This window comes from Punica granatum, chromosome 4 (assembly GCF_007655135.1).
Source record: "Punica granatum isolate Tunisia-2019 chromosome 4, ASM765513v2, whole genome shotgun sequence".
Taxonomy (NCBI): domain Eukaryota; kingdom Viridiplantae; phylum Streptophyta; class Magnoliopsida; order Myrtales; family Lythraceae; genus Punica; species Punica granatum.
Genome location: NC_045130.1, coordinates 2,518,005 through 2,544,687, shown reverse-complemented (window position 1 = coordinate 2,544,687; position 26,683 = coordinate 2,518,005). Strand labels below are relative to the sequence as shown.

Genomic DNA, 26,683 nt, shown 5'->3' with positions numbered 1-26,683 from the left:
CCAGAAGTATACCTTGACATAAACAGAAGTGGGCATTTTGAGAAAAATCTGCAAAACTAAATGGGGCATTTTGAGACTCTCCACAAGTGTAGGGAGTAAAATGAAATGAATCAAGCGAACGACTGCAAAAGGGGAATGAACTCGAAGCAGCTCTCTGCTGCATCAATGGAGGCTGACCTCTCTTCTTCATCCTCAACGAACCTAGCAAGTTCTCTCTCGTGCTGGAATTACCTCCATCTCTTCCTTCTACGTCCGATTCTCGCCATATCCTTCGTGTTATCCTTCATCCTCCTAGGTAATGCCGTCGTTTCTCTCTCCCAACAGTGTTTCGATTATTTCCAAATTACTACTTTTCCAAAGCTTTGTTTTGCTGTGATTCTTTTCTTGATTCGGTTATATATTGCTCGAATTTCAGTTGGGATGCTCCAAAATTGTGCATCGTAGTCTGCAGAGAGGGTAACTGTATGATTCTTTGATTTTATTAGGGTGGGCATTGGCGTGGAAGCTAGTGCTGGTTCACGTTCCTTTGGTCCAGGAGATCTTCGGGCTCAAAAAGAAAACCTTTAAGCCGAAACCTGCGAATCGACGCAGGCTGTCTAAGTTCTATGGTAGCAGGAACATGGGAGCAGAAGCTCGGGCTTCTTGATGGTAATTTCCATCTCCTTGGCTTGGTCTCTCGCATTTCATCAATGGTTTCTTTTGATTCTCCTGTAGTATAATTTGTGATTGTGTCGTTTCACTTGACATTGGAATGTGGAGTGGACCGACCCTGCATCAGTTTTTCTTTCCTTTCAGTTCCTGCCAATATATTAGGTTCAAGTTTAGGTTTTCTCCTTTGAAACTGTAGCTCCTATTGATGATCTGGATGTGGATATATCCATATAATTGGGCAACTTGCTGCCGTATACAAATGCTAGATAAGGGAGGGGAGTGCAATAACTAAGATGGCATGAGAAGTACTGTAATAACCCAAGAGATGTATCAGCTTCCCTCCTTTTAGCTGCTTATACAGTTAATCGTTGCTTGCTCATTGGTGGCCGTCTCTCTTGTTTTTTTCTTTTTTTTCTTCTTTGGGGATTGTCAAACTTGGATGGGTATGGTGGTGTACTTACCCTATGGGATCAGCTTGGCCAGAGGTTGCTTTGGTTCCTCTCTCTTTTACATGCACCTTTCCAACAGATCTCTCTGGTACCTTGGGAGTATGTGCAACTTCTGTTTTTACACTTCCAGCAAAAGAATTAGATGATCATGCGCATATATTTCCTTGTGCTTTGAAAAGAATGCCCTCTTTACTTGGTTGCTCTCTCTTAATTGTGGAAGAATTTCATCATGTGGCTTAGACTGCGAAATGATCTCCTTTTACTCGTTTAGGTTGGAGAAGAACATGGGAAAGATGTGTGATTGGTGATGGGCCTTATGGCACTTTTTAAACAAGATTGTTGCCTAAACCAACTCTAAAAGAGGTTTCCTCATTGTAGAATAAATCCCAAAACTTCATTATACTGGTGGAAACTAGTTCACTAATCACTTGATTTATCAGTCGTCTGCTGGGGACAAGCACATACATTCTGTTTTAAGGGCAACATCTTACCACCTGCATTTTGTCTATTCAAGTAAATTCTATTATGTGATTTGTCACAGGCACCGACAACGTATGCAGTTATTGAATGGTCATCGATATCTTTAATTGCTATGATATCTATACCCTCTTTCTTTTTCTGTCGTTCTTTTCCTTCTGCATCTGTAGAGTTAAAGAGCTTTAGCACAATTGGATTTGGGATCTTTGCATTTATGGATTATCCATCACTCCGTTCAGTAGAATGCTGATATTGTGCTTCTGATTTGGTGGAGCAGATTCATACAATGGAACAGGACTATCTTGTAGCATGCACGGTGTTGCTCAGGCAATGGAGCAAAAGACCGGTTTGTATTGTTCCTACATAATGATAATCTCGACAAGTGCAGAGATTGGAGGACTGTGAAGAAGTTTGTAAATAGGTGTGGGAAGGAACTGTTGTGTTACTTGATAGTCTATGATCTCTGCCGGAAATAGAAATGGACATCATATGTCAGTTCAGTTTTTTTGTACATTGGGCATGTATAGTAAAATACAGTGTCTAACATGATCCGACTCTAACCCAGAGATTCCATTTTATTGCTTCGGAGTAGGATCTCGACCTTCTTGATCCTAATTGAACTCGATGAGTCGCACGGGAAGTGGGAACGATTTGTTTCGCTAGCCTAGAAATGAAACCGAGAACAGTTTGTGTTGGTTTTAAGTGATGGGAGCGAATGAGAAGGAAAATAATTTTTATTTTTATTTTTTTTCCTTATTTGAGTTTTGACATTTCAAAGGGGAGGGTAAGAGGAATGGATGTGCCCTTCTTTCACCAACCAGTAGGGATTCATTTTCTTTCAACGTTCGTCATTTTTTTCGCTAATAAGCTCATATATAAGAATAATATAGTCCTTGCATTTGAAAATTTTCCATTCCTCTCCCTTTCCTTTACTAATATATACCAAAACAATGTCAAAATCCCCCTTTCCCTTCCGGCATTTCCTTCCTTCCGTTTCACTTACTAAACATGTCCAAACAAAATTACATATCGTTTAATAACGAAATTAAGTTTGATTTACTTTGATTCGAGGAGGTGAAAATAAAATTAATTGGAAAAATATGTGAAAAAATTTGAAGAATGCAATAAAAAAGTAATTATTATGTTATTAAATTAAGAAAAAATTTATCTAAATTGAAGGAAAAGTGTTGAATAATTGAGAGATTTAATATCAAAAAATTAATTTAAATAACACGTAAGAAAATTTATAAGAGATAATTTGAAGAAAAAGATAAAAAAAATAATAATAATAATAATAATAATTGATCCCGAAAAAAGTACCTATAATCACATGAAAACCATGAAAGCCAGTTGCTAAAAAAAGGGTAGAACCATAAATCCCATCTGAAATAATTGATTAGCCTGAACAGGAGATCATGTCTTCTCTTAGTGATAAAAGCCGTTATGCTTGATTCCGGACGAGACTTCTTTCTCGATATAGACCCCGAATTACACTGAACCACCTTCACGTACGTCATAGGTATACGGATTCGTAATAGGAATCAATTTACTAAACTACCCTCAACCGTCCATCAAATTTTCGAAACGCATCAGCCCGCTGCCACCCCTCTGCCGCCACTGCCGTCCCTCCTCCGCCGAACGCCGCGCCGAATTTCCTCTTCCGTTGAAACCCTCCCGAAACCCCGCTGAACTCTAGCCGACGAAACCTGATCCGGCCTTTGTGAGGCCAGATCTGGCCTCGCCGAGCCCGATCTAGCTCGAGGGGCTCACGGACAGTTCGAGTCCCCCCTGAGCAGCTCGGGGCCCCTTGGTTCCCTGGAGCTAAGAGCTCCGCAGGAAAGTATCGTCTTCTTCCTCTTTTTTATTTAAAAAATTTAAAAATTATTTTACTTTTTAATAAAAATTATATAAATATTGATATTGATCTTGTATAAAGAAATTTTTTGTTATTTTCTAACATTTGTTTATTGACTTCTCTATACAGGAGGGTAATTTGGTACTTTTATTTTCAAACTTAGACTTAAGAGTAAACTAACATTTTAGTCCCTAACGTTTGGACCGGCCATCAATTTCGTCCTCAACGTTTCATGGCCATCAAATTCACCCCGAACGTTAGCCTTATGTCCGCCAATTTGGCCCTTGTTGTCAACTCACCGTTAATTAAATACTAAAAATAAAAGAAAATACTTTTTTTTTGGAAAAATTCAAAACTAGATGGGGGCCAATCTAAATCGGATAATAGATGTTCAGGAGCTGCACATCGGAGATATACAATATTCGAGGAAGTGAGCTCGAGTTTCACGCCATAGCAGAATTTGTACCAAGCTTGGCCTTGCCGTTGGAATGCATCTGTTTTGGAACCCAACTTCACACGCGCCATTGCCAATTCTTGGAAACGAGCCAGCAGACAAAACAGCAGCATGAGCTCACACAAGTCGAGAAAGAAGACTTTGGAGATCAACCCCGACAATGGCACGTAAAGATGAACATCGACGAGGATGTAGGGGAGGCTAATGTGGACATGCCACATCAGGGTTTTGAGCATAGGGAGGAAGTCGGGTGAAGAAGGAGACATCCGGACCCGAACCCGATCGTTCAACCTAGCTCGTGAAACCTGAAAGCTCCCACCCCAAATCGGTTCGGTTCGGGTTCGGATGTATCCTCCTTCACCCGACTCCCTCCTCATGCCCGAAACCCTAGCGTTGCTCCTCTCCTCCACGCAACTCAGCGCCGCCCCTGCCTGTATACCCATTGAGAAACGGCCGAGACAAATCAGATCTATATCTTAGCGGCACCCCACCAACAAACGGCGCCGGGGGAATCCGGAATCAATCTTGCTAAATTCCTCCACCCAAAATCAATTGGTTTGTTCGATTTTGGGAAATTAGGATTCATCGTCTGAATTGGGGAAGGAAGGGAATCCGGAATCCAATTTTGTTCGTGTAATGTTAGGAGCTTGGAGGTTTCAGTAGAGGAAGTTGAAGTGAAGATGCTCGACAGAGGTTCCCAGTGGAGCTGTGCTCAAAGGGCTAGAGGAGAGACAGTGCCGCATCTCAAAATGGAGGAAGTTGTCGGAGCGGTAAGGAAGGAAGGCCGCATCGAGGTCTGAGCTCAAGGAGGCTTGCGAGTTCGTGTCGTCCTTGCCACGAGCAGTGGAGGGAGGAGGAGCTGAGCTGGGGTGGTCTCGGTGGCCTGCTGATCGGAAAATGCTTTTGAGGGGTAGCGACAGCTTGAGGAGGGGAAGGAGGAGGAGATGGAGGGGTCTGTCTGTTTGGCTCCTTGCACCGAAGACGATGAATTTGGTCCTCCTCTTGAGGTAGCGGCCAAGCCTTCTCCCTCCTTGGCGTTTTTTTTTTCAGATTTACAAAAGAGAGTTGTACCTCTAATTTTTTATTAAAAAATATAATTTTTTATTAGCATTTAATTAGCACAGTTAACAGTAAGTTGAAGGGCCAAATTGATGGAGAGAAGGCCAACGTCCCGGGTGTATTTGATGGCCATAAGACGCTGAGGACGAAATTGATGGCCGAACCAAACGTTAGGGACTAAAATGTTAGTTTACTCTAGACTTAAAGTATTGCAATTCTTAGTTCTTCTATTGCATCAAACCAAATAAATAAGTTTTCATGTAATATTAATTCTATTATGTATTTATATTCCATACTTAATACATTCATGATTTTTTCCATTATAGCGAAACAAACGTAAAATAGGAGTACAAGAACCATCGACGTTTATGACCTTTCATGCCATGATGACCGGAGGATTAATAGCTCAATTAGTCGCAGTTAGTTAGGAAGTTTACCTTGAAAAGGACATGTGAAGTTGAACATTACTCCGACAGAAAACTTATTTTTCTCCAAAAACAAATGCACTTCTCCCTACAATCAAGTGCGTAGAAGCTTCTGTATATGTTCCTCATGGACTGCAAAACAAGAAAGATTTCACGTACAATTCTCACACGGTTTTTTATTCTCTTGGACAAATACAACAAAAAACGATATGATCGGCGGAGCCATGGACATCCCGTTGCTGTCCGTTTGGCCGTTGCCAATCAAAGCCAAGTTGACGTGGGCGAGGTGTGACCAGGCTCCATCGGAGTCTTGCGAGGATGGAATGGCATCGAACACATGGTCAAGTCTGCGGAGATCCATCTCGAGGGCGCCCGACTAATGTCTTATCTATTTATTTGTGGATAAAATGAAGAGTGCAATAAGAAGCTAGAGAGTTCCTTCACTAGAATTCTTCAACGAATTAGGCATGCAATTCAATGAAGGTCCACACAATTTCCCGATACCTAACGTCGTGGAACATAAATTAATTAAATTTCCAATGGATTGCCAAAATGAAAGGAGAAAAGCAAGGAAGGGGCACGACAAATCAGGCCCACACAGGTGAAATTAAAATTGGCTATGGCCTATGGCGGTGGATATTATGATTTAGCCTTACGTGGCATCTGGCCTTTTCTGATCTTGTATAGTTATATTTTAAATTTCTTATTACATGTCAATTCTTTTCCTCTTGTCTCTTTTTCTTTTTTAAAAAAATTAATTTAATTTTAATTAAGGCCGAATATGCTCGACCTCAATATCATATGCACCGGATCACAGAATATAGAGATGTTCATCGTACATTGCACGTGATCCGCATATTTAAACTTATCCTAAAATCTGATTTTACACATCCTATAATACGATATTCGTAAAAAACCGCCAGTCCAATAAGTTATGGATATCATAATAACTAAGAACTATATGCACGACCGTACATTTACGCGGGCATGTGAATATTTAATAAAGTTTAATTCGTCCGCTGTGATCATATATAGAGGATCAAACCGGTCACGGTATTCATCCCACGCCTAATTTCCATAAGTAAATCAGAATGAGCACATAAGGTTGCCTCAAGGCATTTTTACTTATTCGGCTAAAATTTCACTATTTTCGTGTGGCATTTGGCTAAGCCTTTGTGAATATTAAATTAGAAGAATGAACAAGAAACGGAATGCTCGTCAGAAAAATGTTACAGCCCGCCGACACGACCGGCCGGAATCAGATGGCCGGCAAAATGCCAAGATAGGATTTTTCTGAAGAAGAGCAAAAGCCAAAAAACAGAACCTTTTGCCATTTGGGGGCCTAACTGACGGCGTGACTTTGTGCCACTTGTCGTCGACGTGACCCTCACGCACGCCGCAGTTCCCGCCGAAGACGCCCACCACACCACCAACTTCTTTCCCCCTCGCGCCTTCGACCCCCTTCTTCGAGAAAGTCTCAAAATCAGTCCCCTTTCTTTGGTGCTCAGCCCACTTCGGTCCCTATGAGGTCCTATCGCGGCCGGTAATCTCAGCCGTAACTCCCATGCCTAGTTCACTTAGACTCGTAAGATGCTGCTAACCAATGCAATACCATATCGATTCAGATATTTGCAACGCTCTGCGATCATGTTATTTCATATTACGATCTGCACCGATGACACTACCGTGGTCAAATCCATCGAGAACCGTTGGCATCTCTATGGAGTCAATGTTTGATGTAGTTTCATATTTTTCAAAAGGCTCAAAGAAAGAAATAGAAAGGTGTGGTGTAATTAACATTCTCGTGGTCAAATTCGTCGAGAACTTTTGACATTGTTGGTATCGACGCTAATGTAACTTCATATTTATTGAAAGATTCAAAGAAGGAAATCAAGAGGAGGTGTTGCATGGTTGAGAAACTCCATTGTCAGTAAATAGATTTTTTCTTATGATGTAGACAATTAAAACCTAATACAGGGATTTCGTGACTGACTGAGCCAATAGACTGATAGCACCTTGTGATCTCATCGGACAAAAAAAAATGTAGATAGGAGGAAATACTCTGAGAGTCCAAGTATTTGGCAATGGAATTGGTAGCAGGGCTGCTGAACTAGAGAACTCACAAGGACGAGGGACTATTCCTTTTTCTCGTACATTGCCTCGCCTAACAACGTTGACGGTCCAACTCTCTGTCGTTTTCTCTCTCCCCCCCACTACGCGTTTTTTTATTATTAAGGAGAGGTCTCCCAGAAATTCATATTTAAAAAAAAATTACCTCTTCTTTTCTATTTTCTGTTCCATATTTGATCTTCGTCTTCCCTTTCTCGGCTCCTCCGTTTTAATTTAATTCCATTTTCATTCTGATTTTGAAACCAATATTCTCTCTCTCTCTCTCTCGCTCGCTCGCTGGCTGTGGGTGTCTCCGTCTGTTCTGGACAAATGAAGCACCGGAACGGCAAGAAAATCTCCGCCCGATGGATCCCAGTCTTCTGCGCCTCCTTCTTCCTCTTCGGCATCCTCTTCTCCAACCGGTAAAACCCCACCTCCCGTCTTCTTGAAATCGTGCGTTTTGAGATTGGGTTGAGCTGCTTCTCAACTGAAGCTAATGTGGGTGTCGCGTGATTCGTGGAATCGCAGGATGTGGGCCCCGGCAGAGTCCAACGGCCAGCTCCTATCTCGAGCTCGGCATGAGCAGGAGCTGAAAATGGTGTCCGAGGATTGCGACACTAAGAAGGTATCTGCACCCTGTTTAAAATCTCAGCTCAGTTGATGTGTGCTTTAGCTCAAAAGCTGAAGCTTTTGGGTAGTTTTGTAATTTTTGAGCATCTACCGTGGGCTCTTAGTTGCTACGGTCCTTGCATTTGTTCTCAAGATCTGCTTCAATACTGAGATTCCAGCTGAACGGTTTGATCGTCGAAAAAGTTTAGAAGATCACTTTCCCCACTCAAATTTGAGCTGATTGGTTTAGTCATCTAGACTTGTATATCTGTGCCTCGAGTACGCCTGACATGTGTTGTACCTCACGGAGTTTGGAATCCTGGGATGTTCTACAGTTAGCAAGTTTTCGAATTTCTAACTTCCACCCGTCTAGCTTTCCTAAAAAGATCTGCTGTTCCCATTTATTTTTTTGATAGTTAGCGGGTTGATCATCTCGAAAGTTTTCGGTAATATTTCATCTGTCATATGAGTGTGCTTAGGGAAATGAATGCGATAACATTTAGAAAAACATTGTTCTGATGCCAAACCATTGAACACTGTTTGCATATTTTTATGCCAGAAGCCTTCAAAAGAAGTGGATGTCACCGACCAAGTACATAAGACACATGAAGCAATCCAGTGAGTACCAAATTGGGTCCTTTTACTTATAAAAAGAAAGGGTCCTTTCTTTTGTCCCAGCATATCTGACTTGAATGTTAGATCCGCTTTTGAAGATTTCGGGAAAATAACTGGGGTTAAATTTTTTGTGGAGGCTGGCCAGATCTCTTGATAAGACAATTGCAACGCTTCAGATGGAGCTTGCTGCTGCCCGGAGTTCGCGGGAGTTGGGGAGCTCTGCTGATGGTTCTTCTGCCATTGATGGTGTTGATGGGAAGCCGAGGAAGAAGGTCTTCATGGTCATAGGGATCAACACAGCATTCAGTAGCAGGAAGAGGCGTGACTCTGTCAGAGAGACATGGATGCCTCAAGGTATTCCAAATTATGAACTCTCTTTAGCACTTAATTTGATTTCGATGTTCAAAGCCGAAGAAATAATCTGGCTGGATTGAATTGTTGTTGCTCAGGGGAAAAGCTTCTTCAACTGGAGCGCGAGAAGGGGATTATCATACGCTTCATGATTGGTCACAGGTAAATTTTCATTTCCCTGTCTCACACTCTGTTGCTTTGAGTAGCTGTCTTTAGGACATGCAAGTAGTAGAAACCAATGAGCTATAGTTTTTTGTGTCAGAAGATTGGACTACCAAGTAAGAAAATGGAGTAAAGAACCAGATTGCCCTTCCATCACTGAGTATCGTTATGTATATATGGCCAAGATCAATTGAAACAATTTATGCTATTCATCTGGCTTTGAGTATGGGTTAGTTGGTTTAAGAATTATGCATATATTGCACTGCAAGATGATGCAAGCCAACCCTGCCTGCTGATTATAACATTAGCATTTGAATGAAAATGAGAATAAAGAAATTGAAAGGAAAAATGGAAGATTAGACAATCTGAGAGACAGTTATATATAATGTATTTGGTTGTCTTACTTCTATAAGGTCAGACAATTTCTGTTGTACAGGTAAAAGCTTGTCTGCTTATGCGCATCTACATATTATTTATAAGGAGTTTCGTTTACCCACGTGTACTACATAAAGACATGGAGATAAAACTGAAGAAGGCTAATGTTTTTGTCTTGTATGCAACAATCACCACATTCACAGAACTGCATATTGTGAATTTCATCGTTTCAAGCAAAAGGCGACCTCTGGATTTGCTAGTCTACATTGTAATGGAGTTAGATACAGGACACATGCTTCAAAACAACCTAGATGTTTCTTACTATCTGAAGGTTTAGTAAAAATATTTTGAATCTCGATGAATCATAGGTAATGTATTGCTCATTGAGACCTGCAATCTACACCATGTTTATATGATTTAGCACATCATGATGTTGAAATGCCATTTCTTCAGCTAGTAGGCAAACTGACACAAAAGTGATCATTTTGGTTGACGCAGTGCGACATCGAACAGTATTTTAGATCGAGCAATTGACTCAGAAGATGCTCAGCATAAGGACTTCCTCAGGCTAGTAAGTGAATCCTGTGAGGCTTTTGTTTGTTTTGGAGCTTGCTATGATTAGGTGTTCTGTCTCAATGTTGACCGGGATCTCATCTTAACAATCTTGGTCCGTGTAGGAACACGTTGAGGGCTATCACGAATTATCAGCAAAAACAAAAACCTTCTTTTCGACTGCAGTTGCTATGTGGGATGCTGATTTTTATATCAAAGTGGATGATGATGTCCACGTGAATTTAGGTATCGACGCATTTCCTTGTTTTCTTCTTATATTCCACTTTTACCTCTCATTACTAGCAAAATTGACTGTCTCTATGCTTGCTTGTCCAGGTATGCTAGGAACCACACTTGCTCGACACCGTTCAAAGCCCAGAGTCTATGTTGGTTGTATGAAATCTGGACCAGTTCTTTCTCAAAAGTACTTAAACTCTTGTCATCTTAATCCAAGAAACTTCAATTGGCTGTTGTTATAAGATGCTCATTTTTTCCCATTCCTGTACCTAGGAATGTCAAATACCATGAACCAGAGTACTGGAAGTTCGGACAGGAAGGGAACAAATACTTCAGGCATGCGACTGGGCAAATCTATGCTATCTCAAGGGATTTAGCTACATACATCTCAATAAACCAGTAAGCATCTAAGTTTGTATCAAGCAGTATTCTTTTGTAATATTGCTATTAATTACTTAGTTGCCTTCTACCAGTTTCTGGATCAAGTTTATTAGATAGATATATACCCTGGCTAAGTGCTCATAGGACGGGCTTGCATTTTTCATCAAAAGATAATACTGGGTATGTGGTAGAAGGCTATTATTTTCTAGTGTTGAAACTGCTTCATACGTTGCTGCAAGTCTCTTTTTCTTTTATCAGTACAAATCACCCTCCAACACCTGAGTGGTGTTCCAAATCTTCTTAGTATAAATCTTACTAGTTACTGAAAGAAGCTGGTGGCAACTGCAGGCCAATTTTGCACAAGTATGCGAATGAAGATGTATCGCTCGGTTCATGGTTTATTGGTCTTGAAGTCGAGCACATAGACGATCGTAATATGTGCTGTGGTACACCGCCAGGTAATGATCTTTATGACATCAGAATGATCTCCGCTCCTCATCTCTGTTTAGACCTGACTTTTATTCCACAAATCCTTGTAATATGGATTTTTGATCCCATCCATTTCGCTTTTAACTTTTTTCTTTCCAAAAATGTTACTATGATTTTTGTGGAATTCGGTTAAGCATGTGGAAAATAAGTTAGCAGAGTTCTTTGCTTTTTCATCAGTTCTTTACATCTAAAGCTTATTTGTTCCTACCACTGCAGATTGTGAGTGGAAGGCACAGGCTGGTAATGTCTGTATCGCATCATTCGACTGGAGCTGTAGTGGCATTTGCAAGTCCGTAGAAAAGATTAAGGATGTCCACGCAAGGTGTGGTGAAGGTGATGCAGCAGTGTGGGATGCTCTCTTCTGATCTATATAATCGGTGACACTCACAGTACAGCAATCGTTCTCGTGGAAATGGACATGATGGTTAATATTATTTTGTCGGCCGCCTCTGAAGCAAGCCGTGCTACATTATTTATGCAAGAAAGGCGGGAGTCTGTTGTGCTATAGTCATTCGAGTTTCGCCCCCACAGGCCATATTATGATTCGCTGGAGGAAGATCGGGCGAGATACTAGAGAGCCTGTATCAAAGTCATTCTTGGAGACGGACATGATTATCTGGTATGGAGTTGGTGAAACTAGCTGCGGATTTCTCTTTCAATCCCACTTTGGTTCTGGGATGATCTAGCTTTATTTATACATGAAGATCATTCTTTTCTTTTTTTTTTTTGCTTGTGTTAGTTATGTGTATTTATTTTTTTTGGCCAAAGTAGTTAGGCTTAAGTTAGGTGGTGGTTTAATGTACTTAAACAACACGGTTACTAATGTAACACGGACATGGGTCAAAACTGTTGACCCATAGTGGCAAGATTGATTGACTTCATTTTCTTGCGTGATTTATGATGGACCCTCTTCTTTTTATCATATTTTTTATTAATTTCATCTGAAATAAAATGATAACCGACCGAGAAAGCAATCACTTTGGTTTTTTTTTTTTTTTTTCCTTTCAAGTTTTGGTAGACTAAGGGTCGAAGTCTTAAATGAAAACTACAAATTACACAGAAATGGAGTGAGAAGATTCCAACAATGTCACCAGAAAGGAGAGTGACATTTATCGATGGTAAATGAAGGATATGAGATCTCAAGAAAGGTTCAAAGCACAACTTTCATCGATGTTTTTATTCTTTTGGCCTCAATATTATCTTTTTTCCTTAATTATAGAAAGTGGAACATCCTTATTTTACATTATTATTTATTTCAAAAATTTGCCATTTTCTAATTTAGTAGCCAAAAAGGTCGTGGATATTTTTTTTAAAAAAATTCAGTATTATTCGGACCCTTTTATCGAGCAACTCACTCTGTGCTTGGGGAGGGGCCATTATTGGGCCCACAGACACCATCGTTTGTCACTGGAACGTGGACGCCTCTCAGTCCTAGTATTATACAGTCCTTGATAAGCATCACAACATCCACAAATGATAGAGGCCGAGGACCCAAAACCGATGTGATTGCACTGAAGAAACCCATAGAGCCCAAAACATACGTGATCTCAAGATGGAATCAAGCTTGAATAAAACCGACGAGTCGGGCATGACCAAGCTATCATTTCGATAGTAGTCACAACTCAACCGCTTCGTAACGTTGTCATCATTGTTGTGTAACACTAATTCCTAACTCTGCAAGGGGGAAAAAAAAGGCCACAAAAGCAAGCAAGCAACCCCGTGGAGGAAGCACCAATACATAGCATGGAGAAAAGTACACTCGACTCTGTTCTTCTATATGATGCGCATAATGGACAACTAATCTATCATTTGAAGCATATATATAAATTAATTGCCCATTATGTGTGCGTCTGACCTTACATGACAAGCACATAGAGAAGATTGCATTATTCGATAACAATATCAGTATGGTCAGTTGAGAACAAGAGGAAGGGAGATGGAGGAACGATACCTTATGTTAAATGTCATCCAACTTTGGAGCATAATAGGATATAGCTTTCATCCACAGCATGGCTATAAAAAGAAATAATAATGTTCCATGCATGGATCAGCTGCATGTATTATTGATTGATGTCATTTCCGATTTTGATAATTGGAGATAAAACACCGTTGCGTTTGTCTCCTTCTTGTTAGCTGTTCAATCCAATCTCTCCTTTACACGAATGGCCATGTTTTGGCCATCTTATAAGGATGCCATTGGATAGATTGGCTCTGTCAAAATCTTACATAAACGCATGAGATGTTAGGAATGTGTACCTTAGGGCGGATGGTTAAGAGACAAAGACGGAATTGAACTCGGATTCGGAGAAGACATACTTCGGAGACGGTCGATGAAGACGATGTCGATTATGAACTCGTAGTCAAAGAAGAAGACAAACACGATCGTCGATGTTAAGCAATTGTTTTGAGGCACGGGTCAACGCTTTCCGAAAAGAGTTATTCGTCGTCCCTATGCAAAGTTGCTGAAGGATTTCAGCGAGTCTCTTTGAAGATACAACAAAGTCTTGTGTGTTCTACGATTAACAGCTTATAGAATACTATAACTCTCTCACTTAATATTCTGAAATTATTTTTATTAATCGATTAATTGACTTTGGGCACTAGAACTTCTATTTATTTGTTTCATTTGAGGCACCATCGGGAAGAAAAGACGCGCATTTTATTTGGGACGTATCCCACAAAGAAACTTTTATTTAATTAATATTAATATTTTGTGGTTTTTGAAACTAATGCCTCGAGTGCATGAGTTAGTGTCGTTTCCTCGAAATAGAAAATAACCGCCAGGGCCGCCTGGCCTTGCAAATGCAATTCCCCTGTTCACACCATTGACCTGTATACATATTAAACTCAAATTTTTGATTTCGCCCACCAATTACACGAAATACACCAAGTAATTATCGAGCATATAAGCCCTCGAATTTGCAACCTAATTTCTCAATATGAGATGACATCAAATTTCCAGAAAATAAACACGTTGAGCATACACCTTAGCAATTAATCAGCACCCATTAATCACTATTCTGTTTATTTTAAGTTTTTACTGGATATCCGCCCGACGTTTGAACTGGAAAATCAGCATGAATTTCAACAGTTGATTACATTGAGAAGCCAGATTGTGACTTAATTCAAAGTTTACTGTGTTGTGCATGGGACAACATGCTAGCAAGAGGAAGACTGTATAGATCTGGGTCTTTTCATCATGCCTTTTCAAATTTTAGAGGGGGATGGAAAGGGACAAGACAATGTAAGAATTATTTATGAGCTTTTTTTTTGGGTTTAAAATAATTATTATATATATTTGTGAAAAGCATGGTATGTGCATGCAAGACAGAGGGGATGGATGGGTTGGTTTGAGAAAGATCTACAAGCAAGCATGATCTGTTCTTCTATGCTTAGACAATCTCTGGCCATGGAAGATTGTACCTCAGCACCTTCACCAGCTAATTTATTTTTCTCTCTTTTTTTTCTTTTTAAAAATTTATTTATATTGACAATAACACTCAGTATATATATATATATATTGGTGTGCCATTTTGTAAGTCTAAAAATATTACCACCAAGGTTTGCAAGCCTAAGCTTGGAATTATTGCCCTCGCGTTCCAAGTTCAAGTTCCCTGAAAAAAAAAAAAATTTCACTTAAAGTAAGAGTCTTGTCTGTAACCAAGCAAATCAATCGCGTATTCAACTTAAGCGAATTCATATAAACAAACTCAAACTTTAATGCTTCCTTTGTTTTGTTAAGTAATAACCTAATTTTACTCGACTCAACTTAATTCTCCTTCAATTTCAATAATATAATCATTATGTTTCGACTTTTTCTTCCATCTAATAATAATTTTTCACTCATGCTTTTTTCCAATTATTTTTATAACTAATTTAATATAATAGATTTTCTATCTATTTTCACATTTATATATAAATACGTATATATTATCACACATTAATATATTTTTAATACGTATAATTATTACATAAAATCAATTTGAGTTGGTTTAATAATCCAACTAAAATATCAAATCCAAGCTAAATAGGGAGGTGTGCTGCCCACTACTTCACACTCCCATTTATCAAAAGAAAAAAAAAACTCTAAAAATAATGGCTAGGAAAACTTTGTTTTTTTTTTTTTGGGAAAAAATTGTTTAGGAAGGCATTCAAAGAAGATTTGTGGTACCAAAATCGTGTCGGGGCACGTGCTGATACATATCGCATGTCGGCTGGGAGGTGGACAAGTGTTTTGACACGTGACATGCATGTGCTCGGTCGGTTTGCTTTTGACCAATAATATAAACAACCAAATAATGTTTCACCAACTCCCACGTTAAATTTTGCCATTGTTGCCATAGTTTGTTGATCTGGCAGACTCCTTATACCATTTCCGTCGAAAATTGTTCATGAAAATGGACCGTGTGCATATACTACCATGCGATCGATACAAAGAATCAGATGGCTTAAGTCATTCTCATACTGCTTGAATTAGGATTGAGAACTTGCCAATGATAGAATGTTTAATTTTAGAGTTGAGTTTTTATTTTAATTTATTTGTAATGATTATATATGTTGAATTATGAGAAAATATGTGAAAAAAATAATTAATAGTTGAGATAAATAACGATTGTGTTGTTGAATTGTGAAAAAAGTAATGAATAGTTGATAAAAAGTAATGATTATGTTGTTGAATTGTAAAAAAAGTAATTAATAGTTGATAGAATTTAGTATTAAAAATTGAATTGAACGGTTAAAAAATTGAAGAAAAAAGAGAAGAATAATAATTGTATTGTTGAATTGAAGATAATTTGAGTTAAAGTAGAGTATAGTCAGAACAATTTGTGAAATTAAACGGGCTGAAAAATAAAAAAAAATTTATATCTTTTATGATGAAGGAGGTTTCCAAATGGAGACACCTTGTACATTGAGAGCTCCAGATCGATTCATGGACGTTTAGTTTTCTATGATCAATCAAATATTACCATTGCGATCTAATAGAACAAGATAATTGTGGCAAGGTAAATGTGACTATTGAATAATAATCATGCGACTATCTATAATCTATTTGGCTAAGGATTGACTTCTTAAAGCAAAGAAAACATATGCCCTTTTCATGATTGACATTTTTCCTTTCATCAATTTCCACTAATGGGAAGGGAGGCAATTGAATTGGGCACGTTGGATTTGAATGATGTTTGCTTCTACTTAGGGTTTTTACTTAATTATTTATAGATAGAGGTCATCATAATCTATATCTTGCTTGCTCGGAGAAGCTAGCTATTATGCGCCCCCCTGCGCGTCATCATTTAGTTTTATCCGCGTATTTTCGTATCAGAAAAGTAGCGTTTACATTTTTTCCCGCTTCGGTTCATACTTGCTTCCCAACTGATAATCCCGAAATTTCCAAGCAATTCTACTACATCATACTGATCATATATGGTTCAGGGTAAATGCTTAAGTTACATGATTAATAATTTAAGCAATAGCAATTAAAAAATAATAATACTGCTAATTTGTTCTGTTTCTGTGTTTTGTGTGTCTCAAGACCCTTTTAGATGACGCATGGAGTAAAGGCTCAATAATGAAGAATTTGACTGTTGACTCTTTTGAGTCCTGAGCCCAGTTAAATTTTCAATCAATTTCACACATATTTAATTTAATTAATTACGATACATTCAAAGTCGCTTGGCGCATGTTATTCAAAACAGAAAGAGCGTCAATGTATAATTGGACAAAAACAGTAGCGTGAGAAGCTGGTATCATCTTATTGGCAGAGCCCCAGTTGTCAGACCATGAGGATGGTTATTATTAATATACATCATAATCATAATCTTAATTTCACATTTGCTCCCGAGTTTGTTCATTATCTCATATCTACCCCGGCAGTCCGAAGAAATCATTACTCGCACCTCATATTACTATATCACTTCCACATATGTTAATTGAAAAACACATGCGATTGGATAAACAGTCCTTGTTTCCATTTGAAGTGAAGGTTCGACTCTTCATATTTGTCGAGATTCTCGAACAAACTTGATGGTCGGGACGAAACCTGACATTGAAAAAAGGACGAGAGCATTGGCAAGCTTATAAGAGTATGAATCGCACCCATCTCCTAACTCAATAGATACTTTTAATGATGAAATTATACCGGTCAAATCCAAAACAAATAATAATATCTTTTGGCACAATTTTTCAGTCCACACCTTCATAAAGTTACACTCTTTAAACTTAAAAAATACGAGAGCAGTTTTTGAACTTGATAAATTCAAGAACGATTGGCCATTGAGAAATTCATGAAGTAAACAGAGCGATCTAAAGTTATTGTTCTTATGCAGTTTTACTCCGTAATTCATGCCATAGTTAGAAGATTGATTACCGGGGTTCGCAGGGCGAGCCGTGACAAAGAGTGAAGATTATGGGGAAAGATTTGCAAATGAACCAAACTTGGGAATGGCAACCAACCAAATTGGGATGAACTCACTTGTCTTGTGATTAATATTTTATCCTTAAGCTTTCCACCATTTACGCATGGGTAGGGTTTTCCTATAATGAAAAAAAAAAAAAAAGGTTTTCCCTTCATAAGACAAAATAATCCATGCTCTCTTTCTGTTTTTTTTTTTTTTTCAAATCAAATTGTTTGATTATTAAAAAACTAAGTATACGGCCATTGTTGAACATTTACATGTTCTTTAAGCTGTCCTAAGAGGACTCAGACTCAGTCTTGAGTCTCCCCCTCTGCTCAGAAAAAAACACGCCTCTCACACTCAAACACTCCGTCTCCTTGTCTCTGCCTGCTGACTCTTCCCACCACGAAACATATATCCGTTATTGATAAAGCCCGTTTTCCGTTCTTCACCATTGCGTCCTGCGTTAAATATCGGTTGCTCTCAGACCAGTTGACAGCAGCGATTCTCCGAGGAATCCACGACGAAGCGATCGGAACATTAAGGTAACAGCCGGTCCATTAGGATGGAAAAGTGGTACTGGAAGGAACACCAACACCGGTTCGACATTCCTCACAGAAGCACATTTTTACCGATGCTATGCTCGAGGCCGTCGATAAAGAGCGTAGCAAAGCCGACATCGGGATCATTCTCGGATGAGGCGGAGCCGCTGTCGCCGAAGGTCGGGTGCATGGGCCAGGTCAAGAAGAGGAACGGCCGGGTTATCGGTTTCCCAACACCCTACAAGTTCACCGGCCACAGTAACGTTGGTGCCATTAAAGCCAACGCTTGCAACAGCATTGTCATCAGTTGTAGTAACGCCAAGTACTCCAAGCTGAGGAAGCTCTTCTCCAGCAAAAGCCTCGCCGGCCCCACCGTCAGCAGCCCGTCCACCGCTGCTGCCACCACCACCACGACCTCCACTGCAGCGAGGACGAGGAGGCGGAGCGTGAGCAAGAGAGGGTCGTTCAGCTCCGAGAAAGGGAACTTGAAGGAAGCGGTGAACATCAGGGAGATGGACCCGCCGTTGCCGGTGGTGAAGAAGGTGAGGAAGCCGGAGGATGAGGAAGGAGGTAGCCTGTGGCGGCGGCGATTCGGCGGGGTGGCTCCTCATCTTCGGAGCTTGGAGATTCAACATAACAATCCCAGGCATCAGCTTCAGCTGGTCACTGTCTGATTCAACTAATCAAGTCCTTTTGGCAAATTTTGGTGGGATCAATGGTGAGAATCATGTCAGGATCGGGATTAAATTGATTATTTCGCGTTGATTATGCTCGAGAAATCAATGTAAATGGCCTTTTCTTTAAATTTCTCGATTTCCATTTGGATCGAATTCATCTCGCTTTCGCGATCATCATCACTCTATTTGCCCGAATTGAAATAGGCCAAATCCTCGGGGGATTTCTCCGGTTAAATAGAGCGAAAGATGCGGATCGCAGCTGAGATCGTAACGACACGTGTCTCAAGGATCAGTCTAGCATCTCGGAATCGATAAATCTTAATTATTTAAAAGAATTACATCCAGAAATGGTAAAATCGGGCAGAAAGGAAAACAAGAAAATCACTTCCAAAACAAAACATCCATTCTGATCAAGTCAAACATAACACGCATTATTTTCGTAACTGAAAGCTCATCGACTCTCTCATTAGAAGGAAATGAGCCCATGAAAGATCCATGAACGAGCAGATATTGGGATCACATCAGAAGAAGATGAATGTGATTGATGTCGAGGACAAAACTACGGTTATCACTGACAATAGAGTCATCATCAGTGTCTATACCGAATCCGCAGCCAAATTTTCAGAACGGAAGACTCGCCCAATAAGGAGAGCTAAGGCACTTCAATTTCCTGGAAGGGAAACAATTGGAAGAACAGCTGGCTATAATCGCCGGGCACAGCTCCTTGGCTATGCCGGAAAACTTAGGAGTATTCATCAGGATCTCTCATCGGACCGACTCCCAGGGCCCAAACAGGTGAGCGAGCGGAGTTCTTGATTTCATTTTCAACTTTTTTTGGAGTTTGATGAAAATGATTACCGATTATGAATCTGGTAGTGAAATCCTTGGAGTTGTTTCTTTGTACGGAATGCTTCCTGCGATTCATTGTCCCGTGCCAAGACGCGCGATCGCACTAGGTCTTGATTTGACATGGTATTAGAGCAAAAGGAAGTTCTTGGCACCGGAAAGACAGGCTTCTTTCCCATGCCTACGTGCCCAAGCTCCTCGATGATCTGACAGGGAATTTAAGGGCCTATTGAATTGACTGAGCTTATTACTTAACAGAAGAGGAGGTCGTTGATTGTGCCAGAAAGGCTTCGGATCTTGTTTGATCGGATGTTCAGAAAGGCAAATAGGAGATGGAGATATGAGCGTATCGTGTCGGACGAAAATGCAGAAGATGATGGGTTGCGCAGTTCCAAATGCATGGAGATGCAGAGGAAGAAGAAGGTGGAGACAGAGATTCCATTCACTGTAAGGAAAAGCTTGAACCGCATTCTGCACTACAATGAGAAAAGCACTTACGTTCTCAATGGTAAAATCTTCTTTCATCAACTTTGTGCTTGCAGAGGACATTCAGGTGCGTACTTAAAGTCCTATCATGCGGACAACAATGCAGAAAATGATCATGAAGAGACGTCCCGAGCGGACAATGATCGTGATGGGAAGGGATGCAGTGAGCAGACGAGCGGGAATCTTCTTCGTCCCATTACCCACACAGAGGTGGTCTCCTCAACCTTATATGCTCCTGTCATGTTCTAATTTCATGGGTTGAAGTTCGGCTCCTCTATGGACCCTGAAATTTCCTTTGAACAATCTTTTTGTACCTGTAACTCTCTTCGGTAATAAAAATTGCACATAACATCTGCAATAAGGGAATTCTCCATGCCAATAACTACCGGCACTGTTGTCATATACATCGTACAGCATACATACACTTGTTTCAACAACAAATACGATATATACATCCTGAGTTCTCCCTCTTCTTCCTAAATCTCCCCCTAAATAATTTCCTTAAAAAAATCACTGGTAACACAACTCACAGTCTATTTGCCATTCCAATATGCTAAGCATTTGGTATCAACAATTTCCGATGCACTAAACCTCAAAGGCAAGAATTTAAGCCCTGGGGAAATATGACTCCGCAGACAGGCCTAGTGAATGAACACGCATACAACAACAAAGGAAAAGACTTTTATCGTTGGCTCAAGAAATATGGCCCAGGAGAGGCAGAGCCCATCAAGTAATTGGGAGGAGACCTTCCCACGAAAGGGTGGCCTAAGAGCTGAGCAGCAGTGGGACGATCATTGGGGTTTACTTGTAGGCATTTCAAGATGAAGTCCCGGGCATCTGGGGTAAGGGTGTCAGGAACCGGTGGCGCTTCCCCCTTTCCAATCCTATACACAGCCTGCATCTGCAGGGGTCCACAGGGAGAAGACCATCTTAGAAATCCTCAGTTAAAAATATAAAACAGATGCTCTTATCTATTGGAGAAGGAAAAATGAGGTAGAACATGGCATTCCGCTAGATAAAATTACTATCAATGAATGTAAGGATGGGAATACTAATCATAGATCCCAATACAAAGAGTTCCCTTTGAAAGTTTAGCCAACATAAGCTTGTTCGGATAGGAGGGAAAGGGAAGGGAGGGGAGGAGAAGTTGAATAGAATTTTCAAAAATTCCCATACAACCTTCTCTCCCTTCCCTTTCCTTTCCCTCTGTTTCCCTCAATGCAAACGGAGGGAAAGAGTCTAAAAGTAGAGCTGGAAGTGTCAAAGTTCCAATCCTGAAATGACGGAAGTAATTTGCTGATGCATACCATAATTTCTTGAGCACGCAAACCCTATTTTTCTTTTTTGGTTGGAAGCATGCAAACGTGACTCCATGCTTGGAATTAGTACAAGTGGTGGGAGTAGAATACGTACACTTTCAAGAGGATGGTATGGAACCTCACGAGTGAACATCTCCAAGATGGTGCACCCAAGGCTCCATATATCTGCCGGACGCCCGTAGCCACCGTGGTTATTCGCCTTTACAACCTGCAGATACCCACAGGTTTTTTAACTCATAATATAAGATTCAAAAGTTACATAAATTCTAAAAGCAGATGGTCATGAGTACAATGTGATGTGATGAGCAGAATAGAGCAAAAACATTTGTGCAGATACAGCTGATTAATAAAACAAGAAAACTTCCACGGATTACGTAATGATGTTCATCTCAATCTCAAGCAGCAGCAAAATGCAATTCATTTCTCTTCAGTCGTCAAGTGCCAGTCAAAATTCAAACTACTGCTGAATAAATAAGGCTACCTATTCTAATGTCTTCTCCCCCTAACCGAAAAGATATTAAGTCGGTACATACTTATAATATCTCCTAAAGAATGATCCAACCACTGGAGGCCTTCAACTGGCACCACTCATATCACTTCTTGTCATTAACTGGCTAAGGGCCAGCCCCTCTATACAGGCCAAAGAGACAAACAATTGATGTATCCAGCGAATTTAGAAGAGTGAAAATGCTTAGGACGGTGCGGGACCATATCTATCACTCTATGATTCAAATGCAATCAGATATAAATCAAACTATTGATAACTTCTCTGGGCACAAATAGCTGCTTCACATAACTCCACAATCAAATCATGTGGCAAGAGCAGCAACCGGTTTCAATCACTCAACTGATTGGAATCTCCTATCCATCCTTTTACTATATGCATGGAGGAGGTATAATCAAGTTGATACCCTAAAAAACCTTAATCATAAAGTATTGAGAAGAAGTGTAAATTTTGGGCATATCAGGTCTCCTCATTCAAATCCCTTTGGTACATTAATGGAGCAATGGGCAATCTCTTGATGGTCTTTAGGATTCCATCTCTTTAACTGATTAGAGAATTCTAAAGATTTTAGCCCCTGAAGCTGCAATATCTGCATCCAATTATGCAACAGCACCTGTTCATTGATATTAAGAAAACTAGCCAATTTATCATAGAAAAGCTTCAGGGAAAACCTCTGGTGCCATCCAGAATGCTGACCCTTTGCAAGATTTGATATCATTTACTATTGTTGCCTGAAAAGAATCCATAAAAAGAAATGATTAATTAAATAAAAGGGTTTAAAACATCGTTATGTGAATTATAGCTACAGAAGCCAAAAAACTGGAGGGTATTCAGAGTTTTGACAAGAAGTTGTAAGCAACCTTCGCCAGTCCAAAATCTGCAAGTTTGACAGATCCATTTGCATCCACCAGTATATTTGCACATTTGATATCCCTTTAAGCAAAAAAGAGAGAGAACTGAGAGTGGAAACCAGTGACGTGAACTTGGATTTAGATTTAGAGAGCTGTCATACAATCGTGACAGAGACTTTCCAGGGCCAAAGACAGAATTTCAAACTATCAATGAGCATATAGAAGAAAGCAGAAACAGGAAATGCTTCCAAGTAAGAGAAGAGATTCAATGATCATAGGTCACAAGTTCATGTCCAAAATCTTTTAGGCATAAAGCCAATCGGAATTGGAAACAGAAAATTAGGAACCATATTCGGTACACCTATAGTTGCCATAGTATCTTCTTTGTGTATCTTCCACATTTATTCTTTGCCAAGGAAAATAATGAGAACAACCAGAAAGCCAAATGTTGCAGCTATAAAAGTATCCATATTCAGATTATTGAATGCCTCAGAAAGAGTGTCACTTATAGGTGATGCACAAGTAGCTTAAGCAGAAGAGTTTGATATGTACAATTTCAGAGCACAAAAACCTGACTGACAGGATGAAGAGTTTCAAGAACACCAAAAGGAAACTAAAGTGACACCATATGTAAGTCTAAATCAAACATAAATTTCCATCTCTCACCTATGGATGACATTCCTCTCATGAAGATACTTCAGTCCATGCAAAATCTGTCTTGTGTAGGCAGAGACCTGAGAGTCTTTTAGACAATACCTTCTGCAGAGGTTTGCGAGGGAGCCGAGAGTCATAAGCTCAATAAATATATAGAGATTTGAATCATCCTGGAAGAACAGTTGATTAAAGATTTTAGGACAACAGTTGATTACAATTTAAGGGCATAGCATGCCAGGAAATTAAAAGAGAAAAGTGGTAGTGGATATGGATGGAGGAAAAAAATACACACATATACAAGGAGGAAAACCAGTTGCGGGATAACATAGTCTCATAAGTATGACCACAATAATTAAGATGGTTACGGTACAATGCACACATCTCCTTCATAGGAAATAATTAGAACTTAAACGCATTGAAGTCTGAATTCCAAATACAATTATATGATATATTACACATCTCTGCACATGTCCGGCGCGCCGAGGATGATTCTCAAGTACACCAGAAAACAATATTTTATTTTATTTTATTTTTTCTTTATCCTAGATTTTGTTATGGTGAAAATTATCTAGTGAGTTGCAAGAGAGAACTATCAGTTCTTTGTTGATTCTAAAACGACAAATAAAAAATAATATGCTTTTTGTTATTCAAGTTGGGGGAGACAAGCAATTAACTGGATGTATCAAAGGCAGTACAACGAGGCGACATGGTCAGCTTTTGTTCTTATATATTATGTATAATTGAATGCAATAAATCGATATAACAAAGAAGAAAATGTACCTTATCTGTGCCATAGTACTGAACTATGTTCTCATGTTCAAAACTGCTTAAAAGAGCGATCTCCTGGAAAGATAAAACACAGGGATGAGAAAGCGGTTATGCTATGCGATTACATAAAATGGCATGTTTGATGTGACAAGGTCTATCTCACCTGTTCCAATTGCAAAATTTTTTGCTTTCCTACAGGTCCTTGATCAAGCAGGGAGACTTCCTTAACAGCAAAAAAGGAACCATCGCTACAATGCGAATGAAGAAGATGTTTCTTAGAAATAAAAAACTTCTGCAGAATTATTGAGGTATCAAAACACAAAGACAAAATGAATCAATCACTCAAATGACCTTCATATAAATTCAGGAAAGCTAAGAGAAAGGAAAAGGTAAGTAAATAAATCAGCAATTTTTTCTTTGAAAGAAATCATTATCTTGTAACTAAATCAAGAAATGTTAAGGTGCAATATATGTCCAGAAAGAGCAGATAATTATGCCAGTTCTGCCCAAAAGAAGAATAAAGGAGCACTGACTCCTCAACAAGAATACCACACATCTCGTCCGCCTTTTCGATTATCTAAAAGTTTTTCTCTGGTACAATCATGTTTTCATTATGTCTAGACATTGCCTACCGAAGTCACGTACTCTTAACCCTCAACTTGATCCACCTAAGCTTGCAAGGAGAACATTTGATATTACAATTGGTGGCGTCCAACGAATATTTTGATTCTACCACATCAAGATGCCTCCATGAAAATGCAAAATCTCCATATTTGAGCAATAAAAGGACCCAATAAATGCTAGCAGGTCTTGAAAGAATGCAAACATTAATAGCTCATCAACAAGATTAGGCACTTACTGAGACATGGCCTCATACACTGATCCGAAAGACCCGCATCCCAGAAGTTTGCACTTTTCCCAGGTAGTAATCACCCTCTTAACTTTCCCGTTTGGTGAAATATTGTTGGACTTAGACTCTGTGCTGGTACTAGAGCAATCTTCATCAATTGAAGCGGTTGTAAACGAGCATGAAGACGACGATAGCAACCCAGTCTCTCCAAACCTCGGCCACCTTTCGCCCTCCTCCTCTTCTTCCTCCATCTCCTTTCTCTCTCTAACGGCAGCTAGTTCCTGTTCGGGTTCAGGTGCAGGGGCAAGATCCCGAATCAAATCCCAAGTCGAGAGTCCACTATCGATCACAGGTATTCTTATGGAAGGCGGCGGCTTTAGCTCGGGAAGCCTAATTCCCTTTGGTCCGCCACATACAGCAGTAGCAATGATGCAATAGGTTGACTCGGTTGACTCATCTCGAGCTGGATCAGCAGGGACAGGAACCTCCTCCTTAGCCTTGACACTCTGCTGGAGCCTGTCTTCAGGGCTCTCCGCGATCGCATTTACCCCAGGCAACTCATCCGGCTGGTCTCGAAGCGACCTTTGCAAATAACCTAGGCGATACTCAGTTGACTCGGCTAGCTCGCTCCCGCCCAACTCAGTCGTGCGAGCATCAGCTACCCTGCCGATGGCATCCCGCGACCTCTCTCCCCTGTCGGACCGGACGGTTTCTCTCCGGGTGAACTCAGTGGCTGCCCTATCAGGCGCAACTTCACTGATGACCGCCTTCTCTTCGCCTCTCGGACTGAACAACCAGTTCAATCCGGACCTGGGCAGACGATCGGACGAAGACCGGATCTTCCTCGACTCCCAGGAGGCGGTCGGTATAGAAAGATCCTCGATGCCCGACAGCCCGAGCCTCCTGATGATCATCTCCAGCTGATCCCCTTCATCTCCATGTATGCGGAAGCTGGTGGGGTCCTCTGAATTGAGGGACCGCGTTTGCAGAGAACACGAAGACGACGACGACGAGACATCAAGAAAAGAGGAGGACGAGGACGACGAAGACGCAGCGTCATACTCGTAGTGCTTGGCGGCATTGCGCCGGTCAAGCGGCGGCCGCCGCGGGCCCCGGCTCGAGTTGGAGTCCTTCGTCTTGTTCCTATAGAAGAGATGCATGTGGCGTGCGCAGACGGGGGGCCAGAGCTCGGTCCATGCAAATGGACCACGGCTAGGGTTTAGGATGGGGAAGAGAATCAGCAGCGGCGGCGTCGGACAACGAGGAAGAAAAACCTTGACCTTTTAGGCGGCTATGGCTTCTGCCTGTGCAGGGAAAAGTACGGAGGAGAAGAAGACTGCACTGAGGAAAAAAGCAGAGCCAAGAAAGGACCACGTGAAGGAAGCCTCCGATTGGTGGGACCTTCTGGACGTGGAACAGTCAAATTCGTAGGAGAGTCTTACCAGCGAGAAATTACCGTGTGGATGTGCGAACCGCGTACGGCAACTATACGGATTCCCCCTAAATTGACATAACATTAAAGAATTTTATTATAATGGAAAAA

The 26,683-nt window shown here is 40.4% G+C and overlaps 5 protein-coding genes across 9 annotated transcripts; 4 read left to right on the top strand and 1 right to left on the bottom strand.

Moving 5' to 3' along the window:
- The first annotated feature begins 84 nt into the window (after positions 1-84).
- Positions 85-2,197, top strand: LOC116202648. Its single transcript, XM_031534243.1, has 3 exons — positions 85-295; positions 486-648; positions 1,855-2,197. The coding sequence occupies exons 1-2, from the start codon at positions 106-108 to the stop codon at positions 644-646; spliced, it is 351 nt and encodes a 116-aa protein (XP_031390103.1). The 5' UTR covers positions 85-105; the 3' UTR covers positions 647-648; positions 1,855-2,197.
- Positions 2,198-7,634: 5,437 nt separating this feature from the next.
- On the top strand, positions 7,635-12,148 carry LOC116205883 (beta-1,3-galactosyltransferase 7). 4 transcript variants are annotated; one of them, XM_031538575.1, is made up of 11 exons: positions 7,635-7,901; positions 8,008-8,104; positions 8,651-8,706; positions 8,840-9,057; positions 9,153-9,216; positions 10,090-10,162; positions 10,269-10,389; positions 10,480-10,567; positions 10,654-10,779; positions 11,110-11,219; positions 11,467-12,148. In XM_031538575.1, the coding sequence occupies exons 1-11, from the start codon at positions 7,810-7,812 to the stop codon at positions 11,613-11,615; spliced, it is 1,194 nt and encodes a 397-aa protein (XP_031394435.1). In that variant the 5' UTR covers positions 7,635-7,809; the 3' UTR covers positions 11,616-12,148. The 4 variants fall into 4 exon arrangements, with proteins under 4 accessions (XP_031394435.1, XP_031394437.1, XP_031394434.1 ...); XM_031538577.1 differs by having other exon boundaries at positions 7,636-7,901; positions 8,849-9,057; XM_031538574.1 differs by having other exon boundaries at positions 7,636-7,901; positions 8,648-8,706.
- A 5,773-nt stretch (positions 12,149-17,921) lies between these two features.
- LOC116203478 lies at positions 17,922-19,096 on the top strand. Its single transcript, XM_031535212.1, has one exon. The coding sequence runs from the start codon at positions 18,208-18,210 to the stop codon at positions 18,856-18,858; it is 651 nt and encodes a 216-aa protein (XP_031391072.1). The 5' UTR covers positions 17,922-18,207; the 3' UTR covers positions 18,859-19,096.
- A 127-nt stretch (positions 19,097-19,223) lies between these two features.
- LOC116203477 lies at positions 19,224-20,554 on the top strand. Of its 2 annotated transcripts, none has more exons than XM_031535210.1 (3): positions 19,224-19,656; positions 19,966-20,215; positions 20,300-20,554. In XM_031535210.1, the coding sequence occupies exons 1-3, from the start codon at positions 19,357-19,359 to the stop codon at positions 20,440-20,442; spliced, it is 693 nt and encodes a 230-aa protein (XP_031391070.1). In that variant the 5' UTR covers positions 19,224-19,356; the 3' UTR covers positions 20,443-20,554. The 2 variants fall into 2 exon arrangements, with proteins under 2 accessions (XP_031391070.1, XP_031391071.1); XM_031535211.1 differs by having other exon boundaries at positions 19,244-19,656; positions 19,966-20,154; positions 20,250-20,554.
- On the bottom strand, positions 20,552-26,500 carry LOC116203476 (mitogen-activated protein kinase kinase kinase 1-like). The gene is made up of 8 exons (XM_031535209.1): positions 25,150-26,500; positions 24,454-24,538; positions 24,303-24,365; positions 23,535-23,692; positions 22,878-22,950; positions 22,689-22,748; positions 21,607-21,720; positions 20,552-21,094 (listed from the first exon to the last, which is right to left on the bottom strand). Exons 1-8 carry the CDS (start codon positions 26,298-26,300, stop codon positions 20,876-20,878), a joined length of 1,923 nt encoding a protein of 640 aa, XP_031391069.1. The 5' UTR covers positions 26,301-26,500; the 3' UTR covers positions 20,552-20,875.
- Positions 26,501-26,683: the final 183 nt, after the last annotated feature.

What these genes read in the sequence shown, in the direction of transcription:
- LOC116203478 (XM_031535212.1), top strand. Translation starts at nt 18,208, where the DNA reads ATGGAAAAGTGGTACTGGAAGGAACACCAACACCGGTTCGACATTCCT.
- LOC116203477 (XM_031535210.1), top strand. Translation starts at nt 19,357, where the DNA reads ATGAACGAGCAGATATTGGGATCACATCAGAAGAAGATGAATGTGATT. An exon ending in GACTCCCAGGGCCCAAACAG is followed by an intron (nt 19,657 to 19,965) that starts GTGAGCGAGCGG and finishes ATTACTTAACAG; the next exon opens with AAGAGGAGGTCGTTGATTGT. An exon ending in AAGCACTTACGTTCTCAATG is followed by an intron (nt 20,216 to 20,299) that starts GTAAAATCTTCT and finishes ACAACAATGCAG; the next exon opens with AAAATGATCATGAAGAGACG.
- LOC116203476 (XM_031535209.1), bottom strand. Translation starts at nt 26,300, where the DNA reads ATGCATCTCTTCTATAGGAACAAGACGAAGGACTCCAACTCGAGCCGG. An exon ending in AGTACTATGGCACAGATAAG is followed by an intron (nt 23,693 to 24,302) that starts GTACATTTTCTT and finishes CTGTTCTTCCAG; the next exon opens with GATGATTCAAATCTCTATAT. An exon ending in CATTCTGGATGGCACCAGAG is followed by an intron (nt 21,721 to 22,688) that starts GTTTTCCCTGAA and finishes GGGTATCTGCAG; the next exon opens with GTTGTAAAGGCGAATAACCA.
- LOC116202648 (XM_031534243.1), top strand. Translation starts at nt 106, where the DNA reads ATGAATCAAGCGAACGACTGCAAAAGGGGAATGAACTCGAAGCAGCTC. An exon ending in GTTATCCTTCATCCTCCTAG is followed by an intron (nt 296 to 485) that starts GTAATGCCGTCG and finishes TGATTTTATTAG; the next exon opens with GGTGGGCATTGGCGTGGAAG.
- LOC116205883 (XM_031538574.1), top strand. Translation starts at nt 7,810, where the DNA reads ATGAAGCACCGGAACGGCAAGAAAATCTCCGCCCGATGGATCCCAGTC. An exon ending in CGCTTCATGATTGGTCACAG is followed by an intron (nt 9,217 to 10,089) that starts GTAAATTTTCAT and finishes TGGTTGACGCAG; the next exon opens with TGCGACATCGAACAGTATTT. An exon ending in TGATGTCCACGTGAATTTAG is followed by an intron (nt 10,390 to 10,479) that starts GTATCGACGCAT and finishes TTGCTTGTCCAG; the next exon opens with GTATGCTAGGAACCACACTT.